Raw genomic sequence first — 26,290 nt, forward strand, 5'->3', positions numbered from 1 at the left:
ATCCCACATATAAATACTTTTTCTTTATTGATAATATAATAATTGTTGTTTTTATGATATATATTTTTTTTTTTTAGATTTTGTCTAAATCATTATCTTTGCTTTGGATTCTTTTAGCAGGCATTTATTGTGAAGCAAATATAATTTGCAGATCAAATTTCCGCACAAAAAAGCAACAATTATCATTAACAATATATTTGTAAGATACACGTCAACATTATTGGTCTCTACTTTATTAATTATCATTATCTTTGCTTTGGATTCTTTTTAGCAGGCATTTATTGTGAAGTAAATATAATTTGCAAATCAAATTTCCGCACAAAATAGCAACAATTATCATTAACAATATATTTGTAAGATACATGTCAACATTATTGGAATCTGCTTTATTAATTATCAAAATTCCACTGTTTTGTTTTTTTGTCAATTATAACTGGTGTTTCATGATTTGGTATATCAATTTAACTTATACTATTTATTCTCATTACTTATTTGTTTTCATTTTTATATTAAATTTTTAAGTTTATTTTTCGTTTTTAGAATTTAAGACTTTTTTTAAATTTTAATTTTACAATTTTCTACCTTTTTTGTATAGCTTTACGGGCTATAAATCTAATTGGGCAGAGAGAGTTTCGCTCAACTTAACAAATGCATATTATTTACTAACACTATTAAAAATTGCTGGAATTATGAGACCCTTTCGCATCTTCTGGGCGTCGCCGGTCTGTCGCAGGTGTACTGACAATGAACGCTGCCTAAGGGGGATGGAGGTTTCGTTAATATTTTTTCATTTAAAATAAATATTTTCTTTGTTGTGAGTGAGTGGCGATTCTTCTTTTTTTCGAGACTCGATTTTAGAAAATCAAGCTCGGTTTGTAATTTTGGGTGTAGCCCACGTTGGAGGTGTTGAACTGCTGCAGATATTTATCTCCGAGAGCGGCGCGCACAGAGAGACAGAGAAGAAATATGTGCATAAATGGATATAATTGTTGCCGTCGCCAACTGTGGGAATAAGCTGGCGCGACTTATCACTCGCCGATGGTGTGAGTGGACAAATTACGTTTGCACTGGAAGATTGCTGATCCTGCAGATTTGGCTAACATTGTTGTCGATGGTACAGTGTGTAATCTGTATGCATGCACATTACACCACATCTCACTAAAGAACCAAGTAGATCGTTCCTCCCAACGACCCAGCAGCCCCGATACCACTAAGAAAGCAGTGATTTTCTCGGCCCTCCCGCAGCGTCGGTATCACTCAGAAAGCAGTCCTATACTCGGCCCCTTAGCACCGTCCAACATCAATATAGCAAGCAGTGCTACCCTCGGTCATTCAGCAGCGTCGGTATCACTCAGCAAGCAGTACCACATTCGGCCCTCCCATAGCGCCGAGGTAATTAAATTTAGAGACGTAGCCCCTAACCAACCGTTTTATTAAATATATCCATACTCTGTAGTGTTCAATTGGTTTATTCTTTGGGGAAAGGAAGTAAATTGATTTAAAGAGGAAATACATTTCTATCCCAAACCTTGGCCACGGCGAGCTATACCTCCTCCCGAAACAGGGTCGTTACAGTGTATCAAGAGCAGCGGGGAGCACACTTATAATTAATTGCTTGCTCTTATTTTGTGAGGGTTATTTGCACAGAGTACTTATCAATGTGTGTGTAAGGTTTTATACTGTTCGTGTCGTGCTTTGCCCCTGATCTGCACAACATTTAATTGACAAGTGTATTACCTATAACAATTTTCAAGAGTAATTTATACGACTTAGCAATTTTTTTGTAAACCAAAATCAGTGGTAATTAAAAAAAATTGTACAAGATTATTAACTCTTAAAATATTGGACGAAATCTTTGTTAAATGCTATATAAGTTTTGGTTCATCCCATTTTGACGAAAGAATTAGGTTTACGAAAGGTGTGTTTCCGTTTTATACCGAACAATTGTACTGACGACCAAAAATTTTCCGAATTTAATATTGTAAGTTCTTATTTAAAAAATCGAAACTGGTAGAAAACACCATGTGTTATGACTGGTAATTTGGCTCAGCGGCTTATCCGATATACTATAAGAGCCTTTGACACAATTCCCTAAAATATTTTGACTCTTAAAGGCATATAATTTTAAGGTTAATCAAATCGTAATTTTAAAATAATAGACTAAATATATGATTCCTAATATTTGCTTTTTTTTAATTTCAGAATGCTGAATCCCTAAGTGCCAAATGTTGTTTTTCTCAGCAACATACGATAAAGAAGTTATGGACTTTGCTCGCCTAATTGTAGTAGATCCCACTATAATAAGGTATAATATTACATATTACATATTTTTTTTAAAGGTAAATGTGAAGGGATTTCGCGGTTGAGTTTAGTCAGCATTCCTGACAAGGCTTACCCGATTAAATTTTATGTTCTCTCATTGCTGCAAGTATCAAAATCAAAGGCTTCAGAGTGAACACTGTAGAAATATACCTGCAGGTTGCTTCAGTGACAACGTTAGTTACTTGGGGTTAGTACTAGACAGGCGTCTAAAGTGAAGACTGAAAAAACCAAGCGAGAACAAGAAAAACAACAATTGTTCTTTACATCTGTAAAAAGCCATCGAGAGGAAATCATCAACTGCAATACATAGCCATAGTCAAGCCCATTCCGCTCTACGGAATATCAATGTAATGGACTGCGATAAACAAGCAAACAATCACAGCAAACCTTAACAAGGTTCAACGGATGGAATCCCTTTGCATAAGCGGTGCCCTTCCCAGTACTCCAAATTATGGACTTAGCCGGGCTTAGCCGGCGGCGGTTCGTTTGGAGACACTGTGCAAAGGAAATAAGATCACACCTCCTTATAAAGCCTGTACACAAGTCGAGAAGACTGGGAGCACTGGGGCCTACACAATCTGTCAGCATCTACTCTGATGGCTATGAACTAGAGAACCACATCGGCGGAGGTATAATCAACTTAAAATCAGGAAATCTTACAGACTTCCTGATCACTGCAACGTCTTCCATTCGGAATTATATCGATAAGCACTTATGCAAGTATACAATGCCAACTGTCAAAAAATATGGATCAACATCTATAGGGATAGCCAAGCGGTTATACGATCTATGCGACCAACACAAGCTCCCAGACAATATTAAACTGTCGCAGATTTCTGAGCGAGATGGCTACGCAGTTAAGCATCAACCTGAATGGGTCCCCGGTCACCGGAACATCGCAAGCAACTGTATAGCTGACGAGCTAGCAAGACATGGTACTACCATCTATCTTCCGGATAAGGAGAACACTGTTATGCCGATGGCCCATTAGGTTCGGTTAGGCTAGAGCAGCTGTCAATTTTATGGACACACTTAGACCTCGAAGGTCCATTGTGATACCGCGTGGATCTGTGTCCCCTTTCTATATTATTGTCTGCTGCCCTTACACGCTGACCTAGCATAGCTCCCCATGCGGTTGCTTTCATGAATTTATTATTTATTATTTATTATTCGCCTTAGGCTTATATTCGCCAGTTCAGATAGACTGCTCATGAAGGGATTCCCTAAGTGATACAGTCTGGATCAGAACACAACAGGTGTTCCACCTTTTCCTCCTCCTCCTCATCCCTGCAGCTTCTGCAGAAATCGTTTTGGGGCGCGCCCAGTCTGCTTGCATGTGTGCCGACCAACCAATGGCCTGTAAGCACTCGTATTAGCATTTCGCGCTCGGTAAGGTTTAGCTTTAGAAGTTGAGAATTTCTCTTCGCATCAATAATTGGCCATGTCTGGCGAGAGACGCGACAATGCCTTACATGCTGGGCTCGCAAGTTCTTTATATTTGTCCAGCCCAATCAAATCTTGTCCCGCGTGATGTCCGCAAAGACAGGTTTGGTCCAGGCAATTCAAGAGATCGCTGCCTCTTCGGCTGTGCGTTCTTTGCACTAGGCCTCTCTTGGCCATAATTTGGAAACATATTTCTCGCCCACTCCACCTTCTTTAACCATTCGAATGAGGGGTTGGCGATCTTGCTCCTGTTCTGTAAGCGGAGTGTCTGCGCGGCAGTCCGCGTCTCCGTATATGTAAATTTGCTTTTTGCTCGGTGGGTGGAGCGACAGTCTTAGCCGCACCTTCTGCAGTTTTTAGCGCCGACGCGCACTTTGCAGAGGTGCTGGCGGCCGACTGTGTTCCGCTGACCCCAATTTGGGATGGGACCCTTTCGAGATAGCCCCGAGCAGGTGCCAGCACAGGCGGAACCAACGCTCGCAGATCCTGTCTCCAGCGTGGTGTTGTTATTTTGTGGTATTTATTGTTTTTTGTTGGTGTCCAATATTTGAATCCCACGAGTTGCGGAGAAAGGGAAGGTCCACCCGGGCAGAGATCCGCGATGCCCGGTTAAGGCGATAGTTAGAACAGGGGTCGCCATCTCCCTGAACCCAGAGTTTGAGACTGAGCTAGTTGTTAACCCGGGCCCTCAGCCAGACTGACTCTCGGCACGGTTCGACTTATACCTTAGTCCGGCCCGGGGCCGATAGACCATTATAGGCGCAAAAAAAAACGAAAACGTCGAAATTAAGACTCTACCGTACCGAGTGCGGAATGATGCTTCTGCAGAAACTGCAGAGACGAAGGAGAAGAGGAAACGGAGGAACTCCTGTTCTGTTCCATTCCGGCTCTAGGCAGTCTGAGATTAATTCACCTAGGTAATCTCTTCATAATAAATCTCTCAGAACTGGTGTATTACAAAATAAAAGCAACGACGCTTATAACAGAATTAGTAATAAACTCAAAAAATTAATGATATGATACAATAGAAGTGCATCAATGTTTCTTAATAGTGTCACCATAATAAAAAGCTCAATGAGCGACGAACCAAATAAAGAGCGTCGAAGCCCGTGACCCGAAGATGCAGGTTGCTTCTCGAAAATATCAACATTCTTCACTTACTTTACTCACTTTACTTACTTTACTTACTTTACTTACTTTACTTACTTTACTACTTTACTTGCTTTGCTTACTTTACTTTGCTTTACTTGCTTTCTTTGCTTGTACTTTGACTTTACTTGCTTTGCTTGCTTTGCTTGCTTTGCTTGCTTTGCTTTGCTTTGTGCTTTGCTTTGCTTGCTTTGCTTGCTTTGCTTAGCTGCTTGCTTTGCTTGCTTTGTACTTTGCTTGCTTTGCTTTGCTTTGCTTGCTTTATTGCTTTGCTCCTTGCTTGCTTGCTTTTGCTTTAGCTTGCTGTAGCTTTATTGCTTTGCTTGCTTTAGCTTGCTTTGTTACTTTATTGCTTTCTCTTGCTTTGCTTGCTTCTTGCTTTGCTTGCTTTGCTTGCTTTGCTTGCTTTGCTTTACTTCTTGCTTTATTGCTGTAGCTTTGCTTGCTTTGCTTGCTTTCTTTGCTTTATTGCTTTGCTTGCTTTGCTTACTTTTGCTTTATTGCTGTGCTTTGCTTGCTTTTGCTTTGCTTGCTTTGCTTTTAGCTTGCTTTACTTACTTTCTTTGCTCCTTGCTTGCTTTGCTTTGCTTTGCTTAGCTTTGCTTTGCTTACTTTTGCTTTAGCTTGCTTTGTTGCTTTGCTTGCTTTGCTACTTTACTTGCTTTGCTTACTTTACTGACTTTGTAGCTTTGCTTGCTACTTGCTTTGCTTGCTTCTGTGCTTTGCTTGCTTTACTTGCTTTACTGACTTTTACTTGCTTGCTTCTTGCTTTTCTACTTTTGCTTTGCTTGCTTTGCTTGCTTCTTGCTTGCTTTGCTTACTTTGTGCTTCTATAACTTTATTGCTGTACTTTATGCTTTGCTTGCTTTGCTTGCTTTGCTTGCTTTAGCTTACTTTGACTTGCTTTTCCTTGCTTTTAGTTGCTTAGCTTTGCTTGCTTGCTGCTTGCTTTGTACTTTTGCTTGCTTTATTGCTTGCTTTGCTGCTTTGCTTTGCTTTGCTTGCTTTGCTTTGCTTGCTTTGCTGCTTTGCTTAACTTTGCTTGCTTTATATTATGCTTTCTTGCTTTGCTTGCTTTGCTTTGCTTTGCTTTAGCTTGCTTGCTTTGCTTGCTTTGCTTTGCTTTGCTTGCTTTGCTTGCTTTGCTTGCTTTGCTTGCTTTGCTTGCTTTGTAGCTTTGCTTGCTTTATTGTACTTTGCTTGCTTTGCTTGCTTTATTGCTTTACTTGCTTTTTGCTTTGCTTGCTTCTTGCTTTGCTTGCTTTGCTTGCTTTCTTACTTTGCTTGCTTTGCTTGCTTCTATGCTTTGCTTGCTTAGCTGTACTTTGCTTGCTCTTGCTTTGCTTGCTTCGTGCTACTTGCTTTGCTTTACTTTGTGCTTTAGCCTTGCTTTGCTTGCTTTGCTTGCTTTGTACTTTGCTGTGCTTTTTGCTTTGCTTGCTTTGCTTTATGCTGTGCTTTGTGCTGTGCTTGCTTGCTTTGCTTGCTTTGCTTGCTGCTTAGCTGTTGCTTTGTTACTTTGCTTGCTTTGCTTCTTTTACTTGCTTTACTTCTTTGTTGCTTTGCTTGCTTTGTAGCTTGCTTTGCTATGCTGCTTGCTTTGTGCTTTACTTTGCTTTGCTTGCTTTGCTTGCTTTGCTTGCTTTGTGCTTTACTTTACTTTGCTTTGCAACTGCTTGCTTTACTTGCTTTACTTGCTTTGCTTGCTTTGCTTGCTTTGCTTGCTTTGCTACTTTGCTTGCTTTGCTTGCTTTTACTTGCTTTAGCTGCTTGCTTTTTTGCTTGCTTTGTACTTTACTTGCCTTGCTTACTTTGCTTGCTTCTTGCTTTGTAGCTTTCTTACTTTGCTTGCTTTCTTTGTAGCTTCTGTGTGCTTTGCTTGCTTTGCTTGCTTTGCTTTGCTTTGCTTGCTTTGACTTTGCTTACTTTGCTTGCTTTACTTAATTTGCTTTATACTTTGTACTTTGCTTGCTTTGCTTACTTTTGCTTTACTTGCTTTGTAGCTTCCTTGCTTTGTAGCTCTTACTTTTGCTTACTTTGTACTTACTTTGCTTGCTTTGCTTGCTTTACTGCTATGCTTGCTTTTCTTGCTTTGACTTTGCTTGCTTTTACTTTACTTTGCTTGCTTTGCTTGCTTTTCTTGCTTTGCTTACTTTGTGCTTTGCTTCTTTTGCTTGCTTTGCTTACTTTGCTAGCTGCTTTATGCTTGCTTTGCTTGCTTTGCTTGCTTTGCTTGCTTTCTTCCTTGCTTTGCTTCTTACTTTGCTTTGCTTGTTATGCTTGCTTTGCTTGCTTTGTGCTTCCTTGCTTTGCTTTAGCTTGCTTGCTTTGTTGCTTTGCTTGCTTTGCTTTGCTTGTACTGTTGCTATGCTTTGCTTTGCTTGCTTTGCTTACTTTGCTTACTTTGCTTGCTTTGCTTGCTTACCTTGCTTTGACTTTGCTTGCTCTTGCTTTGCTTGCTTTAGCTTTGCTTTCCTTGCTTTGCTTGCTTGCTTGTCTTGCTTCTGTGCTTTGCTTTGTACTTTGCTTGTGCTTGCTTTGTAGCTGCTTTGCTTTGTATGCTTTGCTTGCTTTATTGCTTTGCTTTGCTTTGCTTTGCTTGCTTTGTACTTTATTGCTGCTTGCTTTGCTTGCTTTGCTTGCTTACTTTGCTTTGTTGCTGTTGCTTTTTTGTTTGCTTGCTTTGTGCTTTACTTGCTTTTAGTTTGCTTGCTTTGTGCTTGCTTCTTGCTTTATAGCTTGCTTTTAGCTTGCTTTGCTTTGCTTAGCTTTGCTTTAGCTTACTTTGCTTGCTTTGTAACTGCTTGCTTTGCTTGCTTTGCTTTTGCTTGCTTTGCTTAGCTTTGTGCTTTGCTTTGTACTTTTTGCTTTTGTGCTTTGCTTACTTTATACTTTCTTGCTTTGCTTGCTTTGCTTTGCTTTGCTTTGCTTACTTTGGCTTTGCTTGCTTGCTTTGCTTGCTTTACTTACTTTGCTTTGTACTTTACTTTGCTTGCTTTACTTGCTTTACTTACTTTGCTTGCTTTGCTTGCTTTACTTGCTACTTGCTTTGCTTGCTTTGCTTGCTTTGCTTGCTTACTGCTTACTTTGCTTACTTTGTTTCTACTTGCTTTGCTTCTTTTTTGCTTTTGCTTGCTTTGCTTGCTTTGCTTTTAGCTTCTTTTGCTTCTTAGCTTCTTGCTTTGCTTTGTACTTTGCTTGCTTTGCTTGCTTTGCTTGCTTGCTTGCTTTGCTTGCTTTGCTTGCTTTGCTTGCTTTGTGCTTTGTACTTTTTGCTTTGCTTGCTTTGCTTGCTTTGCTTGCTTTGCTTGCTTCTTTGCTTTGCTTACTTTGCTTGCTTTGCTTGCTTTGCTTGCTTTGCTTGCTACTTGCTTCTTGCTTTGCTTGCTTTGCTTGCTTTGCTTGCTTTGTAGCTTGCTTTAGTGTGCTTTGCTTACTTTGTTTGCTTTTGCTTGCTTTGCTTGCTTTGTACTTTGCTTGCTTTGCTTGCTTTATTGCTTTGCTTGCTTTGTGCTTTGCTTGCTTGCTTTGCTTGCTTTGCTTACTTTGTACTTTGCTTGCTTTGACTTTGCTTGCTTTGTACTTTGCTTGCTTTGCTTTTCTTGCTTTGCTTGCTTTGCTTTGCTACTTGCTTTAGCTTGCTTTGCTTGCTTTTGCTTTGCTTGCTTACTGTACTTTGCTTGCTTTGCTTGCTTTGCTTTGCTTTACTTCTGTGCTTGCTTCTTGCTTTGCTTGCTTTGTGCTTGCTTTGCTTGCTTTGCTTGCTTTGCTTTGCTTTGCTTGCTTTGTACTTTGTGCTTTGCTTGCTTTGCTTTAGCTGTCTTCTGTGCTTTGCTTTTGCTTGCTTTAAGTGCTTGCTTTGCTTGCTTCTTGCTTTGCTTGCTTTGTCTTTGCTTGCTTTGCTTGCTTTGCTTGCTTTGCTTGCTTTGTCTTTCTTGCTTTGCTTGCTTTGCTGCTTTGCTTGCTACTTGCTTTTACTTTGCTTGCTTGCTTTGCTTTGCTTTGCTTGCTTTACTTCTTGCTTTGCTTGCTTTCTTGCTTTACTTGCTTCCTTGCTTGCTTTGCTTGCTTTGCTTGCTTTGTTTGCTTTTAGCTTTGCTTTGCTTGCTTTGCTTGCTTTGTACTTTGCTTGCTTTATTGCTTTGTACTTTGCTTGCTTTCTTGCTTTGCTTTGTACTTCTTGCTTTACTTGCTTTGCTTGCTTTGCTTTACTTGCTTTGCTTGCTTTGCTTGCTTTGCTTAGCTTTTGCTTTGACTTTCTTGCTTTGCTTAGCTTTTTACTTTGCTTGCTTTGCTTACTTTGCTTGCTTTCTTGCTTCCTTGCTGCTTGCTTTGCTTGCTTTGCTTGCTTTAGCCTTTGTCTTTGCTTTGTTGCTTTGTACTTTACTGCTTTGCTTGCTTTATGCTTGCTTTGCTAGCTTTGCTTGCTTTGCTTTGCTTTGCTTTACTTCTTGCTTTGTTTACTTTGCTTTGCTTCCTTGCTTTGTGCTTTGTGCTTTGTTGCTTTACTTGCTTTGTTGCTTGCTTTACTTGCTTTTGTGTACTCTTGCTTTGCTTGCTGCTTACTTCTTGCTTTGCTTGCTTCTTGCTTGCTTGCTTTGCTTGCTTTGCTTGCTTTCTTGCTTTGCTTCTTTGCTTGCTTTTTGCTTGCTTTGTACTTTTTACTTTGCTTGCTTTAGCTGTACTCTTGCTTTATTGCTTTGCTTTGTACTTTGCTTGCTTTGCTTGCTTTGCTTGCTTTTGCTTTGCTTGCTTTGCTTGCTTTGCTTGCTTTGCTTGCTTTCTGCTTGCTTTACTTGCTTTGCTTGTACTTGCTTTGTACTTCTTGCTTTGCTTGCTTTTGCTTGCTTTGCTTCTTTGCTTCTTGCTTTGCTTGCTTCTTTGCTTTGCTTGCTTTGTAGCTGCTTGCTTTGCTTGCTTTGCTTTTTGCTTTGCTTGCTTTACTTGCTTTACTTACTTTGCTTACTTTATTTGCTTTACTTACTTTGCTTTTTACTTACTTTACTTACTTACTTATCTCCTTACTTTCTACTTCCCTTTACTTACTTTGCTTACTTTACTTGCTTACTTACTTTGATTGCTTTTTACTTACTTTGCTTACTTTACTTACTTTACTTTACTTTGCTTGCTTTGCTTGCTTTACTTGCTTTACTTACTTTGCTTACTTTACTTCTTTACTTGCTTTACTTACTTTGCTTAACTTTACTTGCTTTACTTGCTTTACTTGCTTTTCTTACTTTATCTTTTTTACTTTACTTACTTTTTACTTACTTTACTTACTTTACTTCTTGCTTTACTTACTTTGCTTATTTTTACTTACTTTTTACTTACTTTACTTACTTTACTTACTTTACTTACTTTACTTACTTTACTTACTTTTTACTTACTTTACTTACTTTTACTTGCTTTGCTTACTTTACTTTTTTTTGCTTACTTTACTTACTTTCTTACTTTTTACTTGCTTTGCTTACTTTACTTACTTTTTTTACTTGCTTTTACTTACTTACTTACTTTACTTACTTTACTTACTTTACTTGCTTTGCTTACTTACTTACTTTACTTACTTTACTTACTTTACTTGCTTTATTTACTTTATTTACTTTACTTGCTTTACTTACTTTACTTGCTTTACTTTGCTTTGCTTGCTTTCTTACTTTACTTACTTTACTTACTTTACTTGCTTTGCTTACTTTGCTTACTTTACTTACTTTACTTACTTTTACTTGCTTTACTTGCTTTGCTTACTTTGCTTACTTTACTTTACTTTACTTGCTTTACTTACTTTACTTACTTTTTACTTTGTGCTTTGCTTACTTTACTTGCTTTACTTGCTTTACTTACTTTACTTACTTACTTTACTTACTTTACTTACTTTTTACTTTACTTACTTTACTTACTTTACTTGCTTTACTTACTCTTACTTTACTTACTTTCCTTACTTTACTTGCTTTGTACTTTACTTACTTACTTTACTTACTTTACTTACTTTGCTTACTTTACTTACTTTACTTACTTTACTTACTTTACTTACTTTACTTACTTTTACTTTACTTACTTTACTTACTTTACTTACTTTACTTACTTTACTTACTTTACTTACTTTACTTACTTTTACTTACTTTACTTACTTTACTTACTTTACTTACTTTACTTACTTTACTTTACTTACTTTACTTACGACTTGCTATAAAATCATGCTGAATGTTGTTTATGTATTTTTATACCCTTGCAGAGGGTATTATAAGTTTAGTCAGAAGTTTGCAACTCAGTAAAGGAGACATCTCCGACTCTATAAAGTATATATATTCTTGATCAGCATCACTAGGAGAGTCGATCTAGCCATGTCCGTCTGTCCGATTCTACGCAAACTAGTGCCTCAGTTTTAAAGCTATCTGCATGAAACTTTCCCAAAAGTTGTATTTCTATTGCAGGTGGTATATAAGTCGTAACGAGCCGGATCGGACGACAATAGCATATAGCTCCCATAGGAAAAATAGAAAAAAAAAAAAAAAAAAATAAAAAAAATATAGCTTAGCTGTTTATACCCTTGCAGAGGATATTATATACTTTATACCCTTGCAGAGGGTATTATAATTTCAGTCAGAAGTATGCAACGCAGTGAAGGAGACATCTCCGACCCTATAAAGTATATATATTCTTGATCTGCATCACTAGGGAGAGTCGATCTAGCCATGTCCGTCTGTCCGTCCGTTTCTACGCAAACTAGTCTCTCAGCCTTAAAGATATCTGCATGAAACTTTTCCAAAAGTAGTCTTTCTATTGCAGGTAGTATATAAGTCGAAACGAGCCGGATCGGACGGTTATAGCATATATATATATATATATAAATAAATATATAAATGTTGCTATTTTTTCATCTTTTTTAGTTCTTCGACTTATAGCAATGGTTAAATAGTTCAGAATTATGGTATAGCTCCCATGGGAACAATCAAAATATTAAAAAAGATGTATTTCTAATTTGACTATTTATTTTGTAATTTTTTTTTAGAAATTCTTTTTGATTAATTAATAATTTAACAGTTCAAAATTACGCTTTTAATTTTATTAAAATCGGAAAACGATATCATGTAACTGTCATAGGAACTATCAAATACACAGCTTCAAGTGCAAGGGTATATAAACTTCGGCCAAAGTTTACATCCTTTCATGTTTTTAGAATAGTTTATAAATATAACTAATTTTTGCTTTGTGCTAACGCAAAAGAACTGATTCCCAATTAACAGAGGAAATATCACTTCCGATAGAACAAAGGCAGTTTTCACTAAAAATTAATTTTTTTCGCGGATGGCCCAAAACTATAAAAGTCTAAAGACATTAGCAACGACCTATGATGAATATCCCAGTTGTTAATAGATAAATTACATTCAATTAAGGAAAAAATTTATATATATTTATGTTATGTATAGTATTGACTCCTAAATAGATCATCGATAAAAAGTATCTTATTTGGTTATTGTTAGTTACTTGGCAATAAGGAATGAGCGTCAGGATGCCTAGCCCAAACAAGAGAGGCCAGGTTAAAGTCACCAATAACGTTGAGTTGCTTTTTAAGCCACATTCTCCAGATGGGCCTTGTAAAGGTACTAATAGGCGGTTTATAAGACACCACAATTAGCAGCGTATCCGCTAGTCCAGTAACCGAAACAGAAACTTGATTAGGAAGGGTATCTTCATTGAGAAGGCGGATTGACAAACACCTAAAACGTCGGCGAACAGGAACAATTAAAACTCCTTCTCTAGCGCAACGTTTTTTTGTGGGATGGTTACGAACAACTTGATACATGTTGAAGTCGAAGTACTCATTTTGAGCCAGGTTTCACCTATAACTATAACATGAAAGTAGCATTGAGATGGGGCAATGCATACTTGTCCCGTTTTTGTCCGCATTCCAGAGATATTTTGAAAACATATATGAAGTTGGGATGTGCTTCATATAATATCGCCACCAGCTGATTCGTTTTCAAGCTTTGGTATGTATTTAAATGCATGCAAAATAACAGCACAAACCGTTCTGAATGCTTTAGTCCCGCAGATCGTCTTTAGTAGCTTCGTGACTTTGATCCATTGTGTATCATCAGAATGGGGCACGCTGCATTCGCCAAATACATCAGATTCTTTTAACAAAGAGAAGTCAGAAGTTAGGAGCAATTGCTGATAAAAAAGGAGTATGATCAGTGTACAAAGTCAAAATTGTTTTTCTCAGCAAGTTGTCTATTCCTGTAAACGAATCTGCTGACTTTGACTGCATCTTGCCAGAATTCATCGTAAAACACAGATAGCGTTGCTCAGGCACTCCTAGTTTAAAATTTAAGAACATCAAAGTTTACATTTCGCACAATGCCTCTGGTTTGGTGTTTACTGCAAGTATGCCACTATGCAAGCATTTGTGGCTTGGTAGAACTTCAAATTGATCACAACTGGGGGCCAAACCAACGATGTACCTCTTGTTCCTATCATTTTTTCTGTGATTCCTGGTGAGAGCAGCTGCTTGAGCGGTGGGTAACGGAACAGCTTGGTTTGCAGGCTTTACTAATTTTTTGCCCTGACTGATGTCTGATCCGTGTGTATTAGCTTCCATTACAACGATCGTAAAACTCCTTGACATGGCTTCATTGTTGTTATTTGCTAATTATGTGGGAGCAAAAATGAAAACGTTTATTTTACAAACTTATCAAAATCTATCATATGTTTTATTAAATCTGTATTGTATTTTTTAGATTGTTGCGAGAAGAGGAGTCGCTTGATAATATCAAGCAGTTTTATGTAAAATGTAAAAACGAGGAAGGGAAATATAACGCTATTCAAAATATCTACGGTTGCATAAGCATTGGCCAAGCTATTATATTTTGTCATGTAAGTATAAAGCTACGTATTTAAAAATCGACACATACTGATTATATCCAGCTTTTCTGTTCTAATATCTATAGAAAAATTATTTATAATATTTGTAATAATCATCTGGTTTGAAATACATTTATTTTTAATTTTTGAAGCACTATTATTTAATATTAGTATGTTAATATTAATATAAAAAAAAAACATTAATAAAAATATATATAAATTAAATTAAATAAAATTTGAAGTAACTTTTATTTTGAAAGCAAAATTTTTTTTTTATTTAGGATTTGTTCTATGGGACAATCACTAAATTTTATAAATCAAAATTAGTATATTAACAATATTCATAATGCTTCATAAGTTATTAATTATTATTATTAATTATTAAAATTATTAATTTTAATTCGGAGACAAAAATTGCAAAATAATAATTTGTTTAAGCAATATACATTTTATTTTGGGAGCAATATGAACATGACACAGAATGAAGTGAGTCACGGAGCAGATAAAAAGATGACTGTCAAATACCGTGTTTTTCTATAGCTTGTCCAAAAAAAACAATGGAAGAATCTGGGACTTATACTGAATTCCGATTCGTTGTTATCTTCCCAATCTGTATACACTTAATTTTATGTTTATCATAAAATTTTGCGCGCTGGCATGCATGGCTTTCCAATTTCTACTTTTCTCACTCTTGAGTTGACAATCGCTCTAACTCTGTTGCTTGCTTGGATATCGGTCTACTGGTAAACTTCTATAAACTAATTTTATAGTTCTTCTGTATGTACGGAGGTTTGATAACAACATTAAACTGTCATTTGTGTGCCTGTTTGACCTTAATAGTGTTTTTACTTTAGGTTCGACAATAATACTTGATCTAAAAAATCCGTTTCGATTATTAAATCTGTGTAAGGAAATTTGGCATAAATTTCCTTCAAGAAACGAATGGCACGAATAGTAAAATTCACAGCGCCTGTACAATGCTGAGCCTTACCCGATTGGATTCCTTAGAGCGTGTGCAAATCTCTCAAGCAATTGGGACACAGCTTATAGTTGATAGCTAACTCCTTTTGGTTTATTGAATTATTGAAGTCTGACTGTTAGCGTGAAGGCTGCTGGGTAATCTTGTGTTGAGCCAATAATCATTGACTGGTCTCTTATTTCCAAGACGGCCGCATCTGTATACGTTTACGGTGCTTGACAGAGATCGTTTATCTTTTCCCTATTTCTTGTGCAACGGTGTACAACCACATTACTCGGTGCGCAAATACGATTCGTTGGTTGTTGGACCGTTTGAGCTAGCATGCGTTCTGGAAATTGGCGTTTGTCAGCGGGATCTGTTATATACCACAATTCTTAACTGCGGAATCCTTTGAAATGCGGAAAGATGAATTATGCAAATACGTTGTAGTATCCAGACCAAAATTTTAGCAATGTTATTTTTGACAGATCGGTGGAGTCTTTATTGAAAATATTTCTCCGTATTCTGAAAGATTGTGTCCTTCTGTGTTTTCACTTGAACTTGGGTCTTAGAGACTTATGCCGCAGGTCCTTTTACAGCCATCCAGGCTGATTTTTTTTTTCAAAGAATTGAGTTCTATTGCGCGATTTTAGTTCCGTTCTAAATACATTAATGGGAGTGTTTATTTTCAAGTACTACTATCAAAACATCGGCCCACTTGGAAGATATTTCAAAGGTTCAATTTATGAACCGTTTTGGATTTTTAATTTCACAACAACATTGAAGAAAATTGAGACGAAAAATTGTCAATATTTAAATTACCGCTATTATTAAATGTGTATCTTAAATCTAAACTTCATGAATTTACATTCTGCGCTTCCACATTCCGGCCACCTTGAAGGACCTGCCTTCAATATACTGGAAGTACAGCATGCTTTTGAATTGGACGCTGTTGCGGTCTTGATTTCGGCCACTCGACTTTTGACAGCGGCCCCTGCCACTACGCTGACGACCCTGCTGGGGTGGACTGTTGTCCTCGTGGATGATAACCAAGGCTCCGACCTCCAGTATGTGCTGTGAACGTATTCCTTTGACCATGCCGCCCAGAAGCGCTATCTGAGCGTGGATAGCAGTTGCCACCTATTGAAGAAGCTCAAAGATCTTGCGTCTGCCTCTAATCCTTGCGGCAGCGAACAAAGGGCCTGATTAGCAGGTGCCCTATAGTGAACACCACTCCCACGTCAGAGGCCAAGGATTCAGCACGGCCTCGGTGTCTGCCAGATACTTCCTGCCCTCGGCTGTACACCACGTCTTGCGATGAAGCTTTTAGAGGCCAAAAAAGATTTACTCGAACAAGCTTTGGAAGAAAAATAGACAAATACAGGAATATACATCTTAATGCGGGACCGTGCTCGAATACAGAACGAGACTTTTATAGGACTTAACAAATTTACGCCACGAATATGAAATTGCCTTATGGATTCGAACCTATCGTCAAGCAGATTCCCCATTATTTGGATCACCAGAACAGGTTTATATCTAAAACAATGGATATACCTTCTCACCACCCGAGTGCATTCTCTGCGCGCATTTATTAACCAGATTTACTGCCGATGAAGACCTATCATTGTTTTTGCGTTTGCGTGACAATTTCTAAAATGCAAATTTCGGAGATACAAATCAACAATTTGGGTTTTACAAGGGAGTAATATTGGAAATTAAGCATTTTCTTAAATAGATGCATTCGGAAGTCTGCTTCTACCCGAAAAGGCGATAATCTTCTACCAGCTTTAGAACACTTATTTCGCCAACAGAACAATCTTTAACTGGCTACTCATTTAAGACTTAACTAGGACTTAACATCAACAACATCATTAATAGTAGAAAAATAATAGAAAAATGCAATCCTAACGGAATCTCGGGGAGCTCGGATCCAGGCGCATGTGAGGTAATACTCACACTCGTTGCGACCACCAAAAAAAAACGCGTTTCGAGATAAACGCGTTTAAAGTTTGAGTACGGGAAACACATGCCTTAGTCGAAAGAAAATCATCGTACCTCTAATCAGCAATGCCTGCTCCATACAATACAAAATTTTCACTTCTCTCTTCGCGACAAGTTTTTTTCGAAATTAAAATGCAGGGACGACGAATGTCAAAGTTATGAAACTGAGAAAACGCTATGACAAGGCGGCCGACTCAACGCGCCAATTGTGCGATTCGAGCGCTCGCGGCCTTGCGGCGAAATTCATTTTTCGGCCACTTCTGTTACCGTCTGCGGTTAAAAAGGGTTTCTAACTTACTTCTAAGGGCATATAGTGACTGAAAATGAAAAAAAAAGAAATCGATTTTTTGAAAATTCTAAACCTGAAAACTTAAGAAAACTAAGCATAATAAATTCAAACGGAGTTGATAGCTCGACGGCTATACACGTTTGAGCGGCTCTTTTCAACTCTGAGTTTTTTAATCCGGAACTTTTCATATACAAATTTCGGGCCTTCGAACCAATGGGCTCAATAAGTTCACTTACATCGCAGCCACTGGACGCAATGTATGGTGGATTAAACTGTCGCCATTATATATTTTCTGATAGCTCTTGAATTGTGGCTACCTGATTTGAAACAAACACTGCAACTGACGAAGGAAGAGACTTTATCCAATGTAGCGTAATTTCTGAGTCTGTCAAAAAATAAACGCTCTCGATTTTACATTTGTTAAAATCTTGTTTGATGAAGGATCAAAATTGTGCCAAAAAAGTGCGGCGCATAGTTCAAGTCATGGTATGTTTTTTGTTTTTAGTGGACCTGACCGTTTTCGGTCGCTTGAAAATAGAGGCAGTTTCAGTAAGTTTGGCTGGATGCATCCGCAAATCCGTGAACTTTGAACGGCTCAGCACCCACTGGCTAACATGTACCTAGAATGGTGACTGTGTGAAAATTAAGTAGATTCTTCTTAAGCCTTTCCCAACTCGGATGTAACGACATCGAAATCGATTCTTCCCATTCAAGTTGACGTTTCCAATGTTATGAAGAATAATCTTCGACGTTAGGCCACTAGGACGGCAATCCCAAGGGATCAAAAAGACGCGCGCTAACTTAAAGAATTGTGCGTTTTGTAAGAGTCAACTCGGTAAAACTCTCATCTGAATGAAATTGAAATGTGACTGTGTATGACATCCACAGCATACCCAAGGCTTTGGTCAAAAATTAGAGATTTTTCAGTGTTGTTATGGATGGTTTGAAAACCAATTAGACAGCTGGAAACTGCCACTATTAAGAATTTCAGACACTTGATTACACATCACGTTCAAGGTGTCAATATCATGTCGTCCACATATAAATCGTTGCAAATTATGTACGAACTAATTTCATATTTTTCCATGTAACGAACACCAAGATCTTGTAAGCGACGAATAGCTAAAAGTGATTGGTGGGGCCCACTATTCAGAGGGAACTGTTATTATCTTTAGTTCAATTTTGTTTAAATAGATTCGCCTTAAGGGCAGATATAACAAAAATATATAGGCAAGTAAGTCTAGCAGAAGAGGATCGTAACTATCAACTTATAGTATCTGATAAGCTACACATTTTTCGCCTAAATACAAAAAAATTTCTATTTTCTGGGACGGTATCTTACTCCCAAAGCCATTTAACCAGTCCTACTAATCTCATATGTTCCTTTGACAAGGCGATTCATCAAGTAGCTTCTTTTTGTTGTTGCTTACACCGTCCAGAAATAACCCATCCCAAGAGCGTTTTTTGTAGCAAAGGACCTTCATTGACCACTACACAACAAATCTTGTGGAATTCTGTCTTCCACAATTCTGACGTAAGAATATGTCCATTGGGCCGCGCTTCTGGTAATTGAACTTGTTTCTCCTACTGATGTGATAGTAAGGCACTTATTTGTTTTTGTCATTCTTAATAACTGAGCAAGGCTTTCTGTCATAAAGTTAACTTGCGACACCGAATCTAATAAAGCCCTGGCCCGATGGAGTTGACCAAATCGATCGCATACATTTACAACGCCTGTTGCTGGAATTACTTACTTAATTAGAAGCCTGAGCTGTAGAAGCACCTTGTCCTTGCTGGTCCTGCCAGCTTCTATCTGGATGTGGCTCACTCGTGTTTTAATAACGATAAAGTTGAGTGTGATGTGCGTGTGAGCATAATAAATAAACAATCTCGATGTCCCGCATTTAGATAATTAATACATAATTGCTTCATTTTGGCAAAGTTAAAACGATCTAAAATTGGCATCCCGCTATGTGATATGATTAGAACTGCAGTTTGAACATTCTGGATCACTTGTATTATTGACTCTTGAGCAAGTATATGAATTCCTTGCTCCCAGAGGGCATTTCCGAATAACTTTTTCCCTTTACCCTCGACGCTTCCTCGGCTGACACATGTTGATATCGTCGGTCTAAAACCTTTACGCAATTTGACCATTTTGGCAGTTCATCATAATTAATCTGTGCTTTATACTTGGATTAACTGTACGTATCTACTTTTCACAAAACTATATGAATAATTACCGCATCAACAACATATTTTTCGTGCCCAAGGGACATAAGCGAAATTGCACTCACATTATCAATTATTGACTTTAAGGCAGACACAGAAGGGTTTGTGATTCATGAGGTTTCAAAAAACTGCGTTAGAGTTTTAAAGAAAATTAAACACTTGTTTTCATAGACTCTCTTTAAACTCGATAATGTCTCTTTATAATTTGCATCTGAGGCTCGAAAAGCTTTTATTGTTCCCAATGCCTCGTCAGAAAGGCATGCTAGCAAATGGTTAAATGGTTTCTATTTTTGATAACTAGTTATCAAAGTCAACCTATTGTTTAAATATTCCTATATATTGTTTATACTCTGAATAATAATAATTTAGTTAATTGCACCGAGGAGCAGCTATCTTCTTTTATTTATTTATGTTGTTTTTATATGTACTTATGTGGTTAATAATCACATAATAATAACATAACCACTGGTTATGTTTCTAGGTGGTTCGAACAAATTTGTTTAAGTGTAAAGCGTTTGGCGTTACAAGAAATGAGAGACGAGAACGAAATTAAGAGAGTGCACGAACACCTCAAAGTCAAAACACAAGCAATTGCAGTTCGTTGCACTGGCGCTTTGCGGCCTGTCTAAAATCAAATCTAAAATAAACTTAGGAAAACACAGCGAGAACTTAATGTTATGTTTGAACGGCACTGATAACGCTGTTTCGCTTGCGAAACCTATTGTTTGCAGCGATCAACTATTAATTTGACACGGTTCTCTGGTCATACAATGTACTCACTTCCTTCGAGTGTGCATTGGGGTCCACCGATGTTGGCCTGTTGCTTTAAAATAAAATGCAAAAAATTACAAGTCTTGGCGCCGAAATTAGCAGGCAGCTAAGCGGTCTTGAAATGATTTTTTTAATAAATCCGCGCAAAACTTTTCGATGTCACTGCTCGGGCGCCATGAATAAGATTGATACGAAATTTTAATTGTTATTAATATTTAAACTGCATTATTATGCACAGCACTGCTGTTCGTGAGAGTCCTTACTGAATCCGATCTTCGCATAGATCGTAAAATCAAAAGCGGTAAACATAAAAGCCTTTGGGCTCTCTTAAGCTATTATTTTATTTGTATCTTAAATTAAAATTCCATGAAAAAGTACTTACTTACTTTTGACTATTTTATGTACACTTTTTTGCCAATCAACCCTTAAATATATTTATAAAAAAATGTCAGTTATAAATAGAAATATTTTGTATTATTTTAAATTATTTTTTTTTTTATTTTCAAAATTTCAAAGTTTTGAACTACACACAAAACTTCCGTAAAGCTTCCAATTTCTCAAAGCAATTCAATTGTCATATTTTGTTGTTGTTCTAAACCCAAAAAATTAAAAAACTATAAATCAACTAAAATTACACCGCTCCTTCAGATTATGTTCTCGCTGCATAAATCTATTTGGTTCCTTTCTTTTGAATGACGTTTTGTCAGTTACCCTGTAACATTAAACAATACGAGCCTTTGGGATAATTTAAAAAAACAGTGACTCTTAAATTTACAACATTACATTAGCTGCAAAGAGAAAGTGAAAGTGAAAGAGCGGCGGAGCGAGGGAGAGCAGTCTGCAAACGACAGGGTAAATAAGTTCCGTTAGACCGCGTCTGCCTAAGTACGACAGCTTAACGAGGCAGTATTTAAGCAGTACTGGGAGAGTGAGCGGGTAGAGTGTGAGACAAGCTATTAACTTTTAAAAAGTTAAATAGTTTGATGTGCATTGCGAATGCTGGCTTTTCACAAGTTAACATGGCTTCCGAATCCGAGTTTCCCGCTTAATTAAAATAAGTGAATTTGCAAGTAGACTGTCACAAAGCTCTCAAATCCGGTGCGTGTGCTGACTGGCCCGGCTACTATGATGCGTTTATAAGCCTGATACACCACAACTGAGCGAAGTCCAGTAATAGCATTTTCATAGGGAGTTGCTGCCGATAAGCTGTGATAATGACAACAATGCAGCTCACAGATGTAAACTTGGGGAATAATAAATAAAAGATACAACAGCTCGACTAGTTTTCTCACACCAAGGTTTCAAGTTTAAACGTAAAATTAATTTATTTGCTACGATTAAAGGTTTTAAATATTTTTTTAAAAATTTCACTTTTTATATAAATTTTATTTTAAAAGAATTTTGTTTATATGAAAACTACTACTACGTTTTTTAATTAAATAGCTTAAAACACATGTGCAGAGTGACCGATTTAGCGGTTCCTTTTTAAAAATGGCTTTACAAAAAAAAAACCGGTGGGTTAAAAAAAAATTTTTTTAATTAGCTGTCTTTGGAGGCCTTGCAGTAGGTCATCCGATCGACTCAATTTTTCATCCCAATTTTGATAGTATAGTCCTCAATGGCCCCAATGGTGACTTTAATCTCGTCTTCTATCGTATCTGGATGGTTGGCATAGAACTTATTCTTGGCGGCACCTCACAAAAAGTAGTCCAACGGGGAAAAATTGCAGCTGCGAAGGGGCCAGTTGACATCGCCATTTCGGCTTATAGTTCGCTTTTCGAACGTACCGCGTAGATGTTCGAATGTACGTTAGATGTGTCGTACTGGAACTATATGTCGTTGATGAGTTCCGCTCCCATTCGGTGGAAGATAGTCTTTCGGCATGCCGCGATGGCGGTCACCATTGACGGTTACGGCGACTCCTGATTTGTTTTCGAAGAAAAACGGACCAATTATGCCGCCTGTCCACTAACTAACTAACTTACTACTAGAGTCACTCGTTGTGAATGCATTGGCTTTTTTAAGACGGCTCCCCAAATGCTGCAGTTCTGCTTATGGACGTAACCAACTAGGTGGAAATGAGCTTCATCTAAAAAAATGATTATTCGATAAAGATGCTCTTTCATTAATTGCCCATTTCTTGCAGCTTAAACTTAACGATTTCGAAAACCTTTAACTAAATATTTGGCAAATTGGACATGTCATGCTTATAAGGACTGATCAGTCAAACGTGACTTGCTGATCAAGGGACTAAGTGCGTTGACTTTACAGGGCAAAAGAGTTCTGTTGTGTCGTTGGTTTTAATGTTGTGAACGAGATGACGTCGTTCATGTGCCACTCTAAAGACAGCATAACAAGCTTATAGTCTTATAGTTTCAGAGTAGATACAGATAGTTTTCGCTAAAGATGAGTTGCTCTCCTCGCATTACTCGCAGTTTTAACCCCACTATTAAGTCATTTTCTAAAAGTAATCAGTTATATCTGGCTTCGATTGCTTCGGTCTCTAGTCATGAAATATAATGGCTTTAATAAAAATACTTTGTTAATTCTTGTGTTCCGTGGTACTATCCGTCTATCTCCAACAAACTACCTTGGTTTAGCAAAAAGCTTATCTCAATCTTTTTTTTCTTAATTTTAAAGTGCTCAATTAAAATTTACCGTGCCCAATGCTCAGTGTTATACAAATTATTAAAACCGCTGTAGGCTTCCGGTTTCGCAGGACCCTAAGCAGTTTTATAACTTTGTTAACACAAAGCGTAAATCTAATATTTATCATTTCTCGCTATCCTTCGAAAACATGACAGCAACTACAGATAAGGCAATAGACGATTTTGTTTTTTAAACAACTTATTCTACCTCAGCTAAATTAACGCAGTTTTTTTGTTACACCGTTTCCAAGTAATTGTCTGCCCCACCTTAAACGAAACTTCCCTCTTGTTAGATCTTAGTCTATTCGCCAGGGTCCGATGGAATTTCTGGCTGCGTGCTTAGGTATTGCGCAGAAGCTCTGTGCAAAGAAAAAGTCATTTGTTCTTCCTCTTTACACGATGGTTAGTAAAATGAATACCAAAAATTGTATATCTATTTGGTCGGCTATTCCAAGTTTTTTTTGAAAATATTATAACTCCATATTTGCAGCACCTTTGTAAACCAGTTATATCTCCGTGTCAAATAGGATATATGAAACGGAGTTCAACCACCACTACGCTCTTGGAGTAGTGGTAGACTGCTATTAATTAATTTATTCACTTTAGCCAACCGTAGAACGGTGCGTGATACTGTCTTTACTTATAACCTTTTACGTGGTGAGATAGATAGCCCCGACTTGGTGAGTTGTCTCAACTTCACTGTAGATCATTGTAGATCTTTACCTCGCTAACGCAAATTTAAAAAAATATTTGTTTTGTACATCTCAAAATGAACATTTTTCCGTATCTTTTTGTCAGTTTGTTTCAGAATAATAATAACTAATAACTTTTTTTGTGTTGGGCAAAAGTCGACTGCGAATTCCAACGACCTCCGAAAGTTGATACTTGCCGCAGCTCTGACTTACGCTCATAAACGTAAAAAACAGCAAAGCAGCAATGAAACAAAAAAAACAGCGACTTTAGCTACTTTCTGATTTTTGTCGCTTTTTGATTTTTGCATTTGCTTCGACTGCGACTTCTGCTTTTGTCGAAAAGTATGTCCGTCCGTCTGTCCAACTGTCCGTCTGACTGTTCGTACGAACGTCGACATCTTGAAAACTATAAAGCTTAGAATGCAGATTCTAGTAATGTTGCCACGCCAACTCTAAAGCCCACAAATCGCGACAGACGTAACTCTGAAAGTTGTTTGACCTTAGCTATTGGACTCTGTGTGTGTGTGTTTCGGTAATATCTATCGGTCGACACAAACGACGTTTCTTTATATAATGCGACGCTAGACAAAGCGGAACCGAAGCTGTATTGTTTCAGGAGGACAATGAAGGTAAGGAGAAACCGATTGCTTTTTACTCTGCGCAACTAAGAGGTGCCCATGCTCACTACAATGACACAGAAAAGGAATGCACGCGGCTTTGAAAATTGGAGAGAATTTGACCCTATGTAGAAGCGCCAAAGTCTGTCATGTCACTCTGAGACATGTTAAACATCTGCTATCTGTGCGTGTGTTTCGGGAATGTCGTTTTAAAATCGAGGTATTATTTTTGAAGTTATAGAGTTATTAAGTCCTCTGCCGCAGATCTGCCGCAAATCTGCCGCTACTCGGCAGACAGAACAAATTAACTGTTAGAAGGGGGTGGGCCTGCTGCACGCTCTTAGCTTCTAGTGTCGGCAATGTTGTTCGCCACCTAAACTCCGATTGATTTTGGTGGGAATCACTGTACGACTGAACAGGTAGTGACGATGCGCACCAAGAACGTGTAACGAGTAACGAGTAATAACCAATTGAAAGGTATCGGTAAATGAAGGAGTTTAGGAAAATTGATTGGTTGATTGGGAGAAAGGGCGGTGTAAGTGAAATACTAAAAATGTTTTTAAGTGGAATTTATTGGTAAAATATTATATTTTTAAACACAGTTTGCTTGGATCCGATGCTCCGTTCAAAAGTAATTAAAAAAATGTTTTTTTTGTATATTTTAAAAATACAAAAGTTTTCTCCATCGATCATCCATTAAGGACATGTTTTAGAATTCTGGAATCTCGCTAGCTAATTTAGCGGGTAATCGCTTAAAACAGCTGGACTTTCCGCGGGTATAACTTCTATACTAAAAAGGCATTGTCAAATGCTAATCACGTTGCCTTAACATAATAGCTCTAAATAAAAAAGTAAAAAAATAATTAACTTTTTTTTACTTTGAAATTTTTAAACACTGTTATTTTCGATTTTTGTTTAACTTTTCACGTTAATAGCTCTTGAGATTCCTCAACTTTTGGAATATAAATAGATTTTCAGCGTGAATGCTTCGAAAGTTATTAAACAACAAAAACGGACATTATTCTCAGTTCAAACCAGCTAACGCTGCCTGGGTATGACGTTTAGCTGAAATTATGAATCACCAGCTTGGCGGGGAAAATGTCAGAAAATCAAAAACCTTTAAATCAACTACATTTCAATTTATGCGTAAACATGCGTCAAATTTGCATAAAATTAAAACCGTAATGCAGAAATAAAAAAACCTTAACTAAATCAATATAAACATCTACATTTAATTTAAAAGCAACTAAGATATATTATTTTAAATTTTGTTTCCTGTTTTTCTTGTTGGAGTCGATATTAATAACATTTAAACCGTAATTCAGAAATATTAAATCATTACTTTATTACAATAAATTACATTACAAACTTACATGTCTTTAGAACTGATCGTATATAAACCATTATCAAAAGTCGATTCATCTCCGCTATTTTTAAAGTATATGGATTTTCTTTATTTTCTTGAACAATTCCGTCATCTTTCATCTTTACGAAAAAGTTTGGAACAAATAAAAAAGGTAATTGTTTCTAGAAGGATAAAGAAGTCTGGAATGGTCTGAATGCGCAGTGGAACCAATACATAAATAAATAGGCTCACGCCTATAATGCACAATAAGCACAATTGCTTTTGTAAATGCAAAATGCTTAGGCAATATATTAGCTTGCACAATTTGCTATACACTAACAATTTTTCGTTTCTTCCTTATGGTCCAATTCGTTTCTGATAAGAACGAGGCAAGGCAACAACAATTTTATTTTTTTTTATCGTCAAATTGTTTTTTATTCTTGACTCTTCACTGACTCCGTTACTTGTGTGCGAGTGTTGTTTTAATTGTGTTAGTAAATGCACTGCCTAAAGGAAGTTTTGAGCACCCCTGCTTTAATTTAGTATACCTGTTACCGCCCCAGTACAGCAACTTGAAATTTAATTATAATTTTAATGTTTATAAATATTTTCTAATAAATTATCGAATCTCGATGGAATGAAAAATACATTTTTATATCAATCGATGTGCATCCACGCAGAGAGGCAACTAGTACGCAGAGAGGCAGCTGCATCACGAGCCTCGAGACGAGAAAAGGTTTTTAAAACTGAATAAATTTGAATAAATTTTGAATATTTAATAAACCATCGTTTTAAATCAAATGCTGTTAGAAGCTTCGTTTTAATGGCCGTCTGTAACATTCTTTAAAAAAACTTAATATACGTATTTTAAGTATAGTGTGTATGTGAAAAGAAGAAAAATTAAACTTCTATATGCGTATCGAGCAATTAAGTTCCGCGTATGCAAAAAAATCATTAG

The 26,290-nt window shown here is 37.2% G+C and overlaps 1 protein-coding gene across 1 annotated transcript in view; it reads left to right on the forward strand.

Moving 5' to 3' along the window:
- Positions 1–1,245: 1,245 nt before the first annotated feature.
- The window catches only part of LOC108134774 (DEAD-box helicase Dbp80), a gene marked incomplete at its 5' end in the record, with an annotated part of 42,207 nt that continues 17,162 nt past the window's right edge, over positions 1,246–26,290 (forward strand). The window contains 3 exons of the mRNA XM_041710130.1: positions 1,246–1,392; positions 2,220–2,305; positions 13,653–13,788. Of these exons, the coding sequence (XP_041566064.1) occupies positions 1,246–1,392; positions 2,220–2,305; positions 13,653–13,788 (369 nt within the window). The remainder of the gene's footprint in view (positions 1,393–2,219; positions 2,306–13,652; positions 13,789–26,290) is intronic.

This window comes from Drosophila elegans, unplaced genomic scaffold (assembly GCF_018152505.1).
Source record: "Drosophila elegans isolate 14027-0461.03 unplaced genomic scaffold, ASM1815250v1 contig_783, whole genome shotgun sequence".
In the NCBI taxonomy this organism is placed as follows: Eukaryota; Metazoa; Arthropoda; class Insecta; order Diptera; family Drosophilidae; genus Drosophila; species Drosophila elegans.